This window comes from Chinchilla lanigera, unplaced genomic scaffold, assembly GCF_000276665.1.
Source record: "Chinchilla lanigera isolate Chin_1 unplaced genomic scaffold, ChiLan1.0 scaffold00018, whole genome shotgun sequence".
NCBI classification, from domain to species: domain Eukaryota; kingdom Metazoa; phylum Chordata; class Mammalia; order Rodentia; family Chinchillidae; genus Chinchilla; species Chinchilla lanigera.
The window spans coordinates 29,127,683-29,135,182 of NW_004955419.1; the positions used below are offsets into that span (position 1 = coordinate 29,127,683).

General features: G+C 30.4%; 1 protein-coding gene across 3 annotated transcripts in view; it reads right to left on the reverse strand.

The window, feature by feature from the left end:
* The window catches only part of Zcchc7 (zinc finger, CCHC domain containing 7), a 230,698-nt gene that overhangs the window by 18,778 nt on the left and 204,420 nt on the right, over positions 1-7,500 (reverse strand). For all 3 annotated transcript variants that reach the window (XM_005382886.2, XM_005382887.2, XM_005382888.2), the window contains exon 6: positions 7,422-7,457. In XM_005382886.2, the coding sequence (XP_005382943.1) occupies positions 7,422-7,457 (36 nt within the window). The remainder of the gene's footprint in view (positions 1-7,421; positions 7,458-7,500) is intronic.

Consider the following 7,500-nt stretch of genomic DNA (forward strand, 5'->3'; position numbering starts at 1 on the left):
TATATATATATAAAACAGAGTTGTTGGTCTGAGGATTATAGCACCAACCTCAAAATACCTGTAAGAAAATAAGTGTATGAATCCACAGGTAAGTGTATGAATCCACTCCATGACTTTCTGATATGTGGGGATAAAAATGACCAATGAATTTCAAATCTAGGATCTGATAAATTTAAACAATAATAAGTTTTAGTCACTGAAAAGGCAGTGATTTCAAAACTTTGAACTTAATTCAACTTTAGTTTATTGCTGAAGTTTTTACTACTTATCCTAATTCAGTCAGAAAGTCAAGAGGTCCTTTCAGGAATCTTTTCCTCTAGACTATTCAAATGACTGTCCCAAACCTTTAAAGGTATGGTTGATCGTAATTGTAACTAACTGATTCCTAAATACTTAAAACCTGTTAGGAATTACCCATATCACTCAAATGCACAACTACTAAAAGGAATATTTGATACAAATATCATTGGTCTAGTATATCTTACTTACCTTTATTGTTGCAGGCAAGTATGACAACCTTGATCCAGAAAAGTATGATAAACTTGATTGCCTAGAACATAACTCTTTAAGGAATGGCATGAATTACCTGCTTGAAATGCATACTAAGAATAATCCCTCAAATATGCTACACTCATTTTCCACTATTGCTTGTTAGGTATAGGTAATGTGACAAATAATAGGCATGACTCAATAGTTCAGATTTTTTTAGATTTTTCTTTTTGGTGTTATTAAAGATTGATCCAAGGACTTTTTCATTGAGCTACATGACCAGCCCTTCTAAAATTTTAGACAAATTCTCACTAAGTTGCACAGACTGGGCTTGAACTTGTGATCCTCACTGTCAGATACTGTATGCAACAAACTGTATGAGTTTTGAAAAACTTAAGGATATTTGTTTATATTTACAATAGGACACTCTTTCAAAGTGCAGAACTGCAAGTAAAAAAAAAAATCCTGTAGTTTTCTTTGGGATTATATGAATATGTATGTGTTTTTAAAAAAGAGACAAGTTTTAAAAATATGCTATATATTAAAATTATGAACACTCAGAAATGGAATTTAATTATCACAACATTTAATTATGAAGAAAAAAGTGCCCCTATAATGACTAAATATAATTCTCATGTAAGTAAAAGTGAACACACCTAGGGAAGTAATAAAAGTCTAAATGCAATTTTCTCTCTTTCTGTTATCCTCAGGAAAAAATTTATTAAGACAGCCAGGTGTGGTGGTGCATGCCTATAATCCTGGCACTTGGGAGGCTGAGGCAGGAGGATCACCATGAGTTTGAGGCCAGCCTGGGTTCTGTAGTGGGTTCTAGGCCAGCCTGAACTGTACAGTGTGATCCTTTCTCAAAAAAAAAAAAAAAAAAAAAAAAATTAACAGGTAAGAAAATGACCACAAAAATTTCTTTAAATTTTTAAAAACAGAACTAGCACTTGAAGCTTGTGTGATAAATATGTTAACTCCTAAATGTATTTGTCTTTTTTTCCCAGCCACTATGAAGCAGACAAAAAAAGCACAGGGACTTTTTCTGTCAAGTTAAGAGAGGAAGTTCTTGTTCTTTTTAAAAAAAAATTATTTGTTTTGCTTTTTTGAGACAGGGTCTCACTATGCAGTTCAGGCTGGCCTTGAGCTCACTCTGTAGCTTGGGCTAGTCTCGAACTCACAGTGCTCCTCCTGTCTCAGCCTCCCGAGTGCTGGGATTACAGGTGTGCACCACCATGCCCGGCTTCAATTTTTATAGAGCAATGGGTATCATCTAAAAAATGAACAAAAACCTTTACGACTGGTGATCAGAGCATTAAAGATATTTAGAAGATGGCAAAAGCACAGCTGCTTCTATGACAAACATTTATAATACATCTTTTTAAAATTATATGAATGTTGCATACATTTTCATTACCTGAAACACTTAAGTCTACATTAGGATTATCATAAATTCTCATGATATTATTTAAATATATTAATGCAAGAAAAAACCCTACTAATGCTATATTGATTTTCAATTTAAACCTAATTAATCATTAAAATACTGAATATCAAATATGTTGAAAATTCTGAGTACATAGCTCAATATTCCTTTCTCAATATTCCTCAAAGAAAACACTAAGTTCATCTTATGTGTTTCAATAAATGTATATAAAATATATCCTAATCTAAATAATTTCATTCAACCTTCATTCAAAAACAAGTATTATATAATGCCTGAGGAAACAGTATAAGAGGAAAAATAATGTGCATTTATAATTCACAGTGTTCACTTTTTTACAGTTTCCTTTACAGAAGCTTTGGAAAATTGCTTTTTGATGATTTGGCAAATTGTATTTATTTTTAAATGAATCTCATTTATTGAGACTCATAATTCCAGGTTTCATTTGCTTTGAAATTGCATTTTCCAATTGCTCCAATGATAAGTTCTGGCACAATGTGATCCAACATGCCAGTGAAATAAATATTAAAAAAAAATCAGTTAACTTACTTTTAAAATGTTGTAATTATCTTTTATATTAAATTCAAGATATGATTAAGACTGAAAAGCAAATTACTAGAATAATTCTGACCTTAAGAACAAAGTAAATATATAAAGTAAGTATAAAATTCTTCACATAAACTTTCCACTTGAAAAATCTTTAGAAATTTTGGTCATTGTCCAAATGTATTATCTCTGTTATCATAGATGGTATATTAGCAACTAGGTAATCATGATGATTCAAAAATTCTAGTTGGGGCTGAGGGAGTATCTCAGTGGTAGAGCATGTGTTTAGCATGCACGAGGTCCTGGGTTCAATTCCCAGCACTGCAACGAAGAAAAAATACGTTTTTCAGACACCAAGTCACTTGGACCATAGTTAACAATATTCCATTTATTTTGTAGTAGTATCATGAAAAAAATGGGCCTGAAGTACTACAAAAGAGTCATGTGCATTTTGAATCAACAGAGCACAATCACATTCATTTAATAACAATCACATTATTTAATAACTTAATAACATTTTAGTATTCAGGGAATTTTTAATGAAAATTAAATCTCTGAAAATTTGAGAGAGATATAATGTCTTAATAGCAACACTCGGTCAATCAAAACCACGAAACAGTAATACTTGATACAGACAGAATAAGAGTATTTTTGGTTCTCAAATTGCCAAAGTGAGTAACTATCAAACAAAGATTCTAAATGGAACTTAAATCGTGTTAGTTTATGTTAGTTTATGAAGCCTGCATGTCATGCTTCAAAAATGGTAAAAGAAAAAATTCCAACATAGACTAAGAACTAGGCCTTCCTCTATTCTGGAGTTAACATTTGAACACTTTTTTATTAGTACATGTTTGCAGGACATGACTACATTTGTTGTGAGGAGTCAGTATATGTACATGACACATCTTAATTCTTGTTTTCATCTCCTACATTCCCATTCCCATTCCCATCTGTGTATGTGCGCGTGCACACACGCTTGCTTACAAACATTCACACAGAAACACATGAAAAAAGAAAGACATTTCAATTGATATACACTAAGTGGAAAGGTTCTTGTGGGTTTTACAGGTCTGCCAAGGAGCTCTCAGAAAAAAAATATCTGGGGCCATATATACATTTTTTCATTCAATTAAAGGAGATAAATATATTTTCCATGAAAAGATTCTGGGGTAACTTTTTAAAACTTTATTACTCACTTTTAAAAAAAAAATTCATTTTAGCGGAAGGCAGTTAGAAATTATTATCTAACTTACCTTACATCACAATCCCAGATTTTTGTATAGCTATAGCATTAGAACTTAATGCCACTTTCTTATTGCTTCTGGGCTATAAAGTAGTTCTAACCAATCTGATGACATTTAGGGGTTACCCTCTATGGTAGGGCATAGAATTCTTTAGAGGATAAAATTCTCATTTAGTGTAAAATTCATACTGTGAAAACATTCTCATACTGTGGAAACTCAGAAAATACATTTCTAAATTGATGTTTCCAGGCAAAAAGAGAAAACTGAGTGTCAAAATGAAATGGAATATTGTTAACTATGGTCCATAAGGTATACTTTGCCATTCAACTGGTTCAGGTAGGACTCGTATTGCTTACTAGTAAACTTTGGTCAGAAGCCTTTCCTAGGCCAGAAAGGGAGGCAAGGAATTCATTACTCTCCCCCTTTTTTCTGAAAACAAATATTTGATTTTTAAAGTTTGAATTCTACCCATTTCACACATTATGAATAAAGAAACATTTAAAACTTAATTTTTCCAAAGAAAGTTAAAAATTACTTCTTCCTTAAAGCTTTAGTTAAAATAAAGCTAATATGGTTGTAATTCATTTTAACAACACTCACAAAGAAACCCAAGCACAAAATTAAACATAAAAGATACACTGTCTTTTTTGGTTGTTAACACATCCAGCCTCCAAATAGCAAACTCCTGGTTACTTTTTAAAGTGAGTAGATTAAAAGCAAGATTTAAAAAAGGTCTAATACATGTCAAGTTATAGGTTCTATGAATTAAATTGTTAGTTGTAAAACTCTGCTGGTGGTCATAGATTTTTAATATAAATGAGGCTAGAAATGACAAGGGATGGGGGAAGGGACTTTCCTTCTTGAATAGTTAAAGAGGGAAATTTTTAGCTAGAATGAATTATGTGAAAGAAGAAAGAACATTTAAAATCAGATTCTAGAAAATAATCTGAAAATAAAGAGGAAATTAAAATACAAGAATAGGACTGTAGTATTGAAAGATTTTTAAAAGTTTCTAAACTTTTTTTAGGAAGCAAAACTATTAACTCAGAAAATACATAATTGCTAAGTAAAAATAATTTTTTCTTTTCCCACATAGGTTTCTAATTCAATAATCTAAATATTAAATTACATGATGATTTTGCAATCATTAGAACACATAAATAAAATGGCATAATCATGTAGCTGTTATGGTGTGTGTATGTGTATGGAGTAATTTAGAATTTTATTAGCACAGATCCTTTAGAATGAGGTCCTAGGTTTTACTAATCTGGTGAAGTCAAGTTTAGTTTAAAAAGCTATTGTGTTCAGATTCAAGTTGTTACAAAGACTTAATTTTTACCTCATGAAATTGTTGAACAGTGAGCATTTCTAGAACTTTCTCCTTCAGAATATGTTTTCAGGAATTTTTTATTTGGAACATTTTAGTTCAGTTATATTAGTCAACTTTATCTTTTTTATATATTTGAAAAATAATATTGTTTAATTTAAATAATTTCTTTAAAAAAGAAAGTGATTTTTAGATAGATCTTAATTTGTAGTTGCTAAAATTGAAGTTGTTCTGTAAATGTCATTCTAGTCTTACTGGTTGAGAAGCAGATAAAAGCAACTGAAAAGCCCTCAAATGTAAAGATTTCCAAACTGGATACATTAATCTATCTCCCCTCAAAAATTCATTTGGAGTAAGAAATAGACACAGTTTGCTTAGAAAAATAAATTAAACCATTATCAAGTAGAAAGTTCCAGAGTTTTAAGCACACCGATTTAAATGAATATACAGCAGTGATTCTAACCTAGTTCATTACTTGGTCATTGCTCTGACTGATGCCATATTCATGTGTGAGGGCTACTAGAAGTCAATAGATGGCAGTCCATCGCCTAATAAAAGAGCTGAAGATGACTAAAATCAGCATCCATATTGCTTTTACTCAAGACTGAATACTGCTTAAATGCACACATTTAGATATTGCCCAGATAGTGATAAAATAATTATTTGACTTTTATTTTAAATGGACTGATAAATATGGACACATTATCTATAAGCATGAGTGTTACATTTATACCTGTATATAATAAGCTCATTAACACTCGATAATTATAAATTGTGTTAGTTATTTCAATATTATTTTGAAAAATTAACTAGGATTATTTTGAAAAATTAACCAGAAACAAAGTTTTCAAATTGAATTTGTTATGCTCACAAAATATTGTAGAATACATTATATTCTACAAAAGGGAAATTCATTTTGTTTTCATTTATTTTACACCAAATCTTCTTTTTACCATGTTGTGAAAAGCTAAAATATTAAATAAACCTTCAAATATTTGTTATATCTGAAACCAATATTTATCCCTCAATGACAATTAATGTAAAAGAACACTGCAAATGAAAAGAGTAGTACTTTCTATACTTCAGGTTTCAAAACTGGAATTCTCTACATTATGGAGAAAGCTAAAAGAAATATATTGTCAAATCTATTAGCACATTACTTAAAACATAATGACAAACAAATACTGGTATATGGTTACAGAGAGTAGCTCAGTGATCTTGAAAAGTACAAGATATGATCAGATCAAATTTAAACTATAATAATTTCACATTATATCAGGATAAAAAACTGCTATATAAGCACAAACAATATATTCTGATGAATTACATCTGTAATATATATGGGTATGTATATATAACAAACTTCTATTTGGGAGATTTAGTTGAGGCATAGCTGAGGAATTATAGCTTTCTACTGAAGATCTCTAAAAAAATTACAAGGTGATAACAAAATGTGAAAATAAACCACCTGATATTATTCCTGACTTTCTGGGGCTGTGAGAGAATGGTGGCATGAGTCTATCAGCCTGTTTACTTTGTATTTCTGTAAGAAGAGAGGAGTAAGAAAGACATGCTTTGCAAAAATTTGTCTCTTTTTAAAATGACCTTTCTATATATAAAACCTTTTTAATATGTCAAGCTTTTAACATTTATTAATTAGTATATATTACATTATATAACTGTGCGATTAAAAGAAAACTGTCTCAACACAACACATTTTATACACTAAAAATGACTAGTAGAGCTATGGTGAATTCATCATAGCACGGCTATGGTGAATTACTGAACTTATTTAATACTTTGTAATTAAAGTAAAATCATAATAAAAGAAAGCTAGAGAACTAAATAATTTGGTATTAAAATATCTACAATTCAAATACATCAAGAAGGGCTTAAGGATAGGAAGTTAAATTATGTTATATGAAGGATACATTTAGCTTTTTCTAGCTTTACTTAAAAATGTGTAAATATTTTAGTAAAGAGAGAAAAATTATAATAGATACTATGGACTATATGCTTGTGGACTTTGAATGATACAATATTTGAAAAAAAAAAAACTATTACTGTTTTTATGGCTTCTAGAATAGTTCTCTTCTCCAATAAATACAGTTAAGGAAGATGGAGAGACAGTATGATATAATCATTAAATGATGTAAGTAATAATCAAAATCTTTTAAGAACAGGAAGATAAAGAATAAGGTAGTAGGCAGGAGAGAAGAAAAAAGTACATTATTGCTTTCTCAGTACAAAAACTCTTCAGATGTTTATTATCTTCCAGCAGAAGATGCTTGTCTATATTTTATGGTCAGCAGTTCAGAGAAGGGTGAATAGGCTGGGTCTTGGGGAAAATAAAAAAGGTGTTTCTACTCACCGTTAGGTGATACTGCCTCCAGATTTCTGGGCAAGCCTGGAAAATAAAAATATTGATCAGCTGGGAGCATGAAACAAGG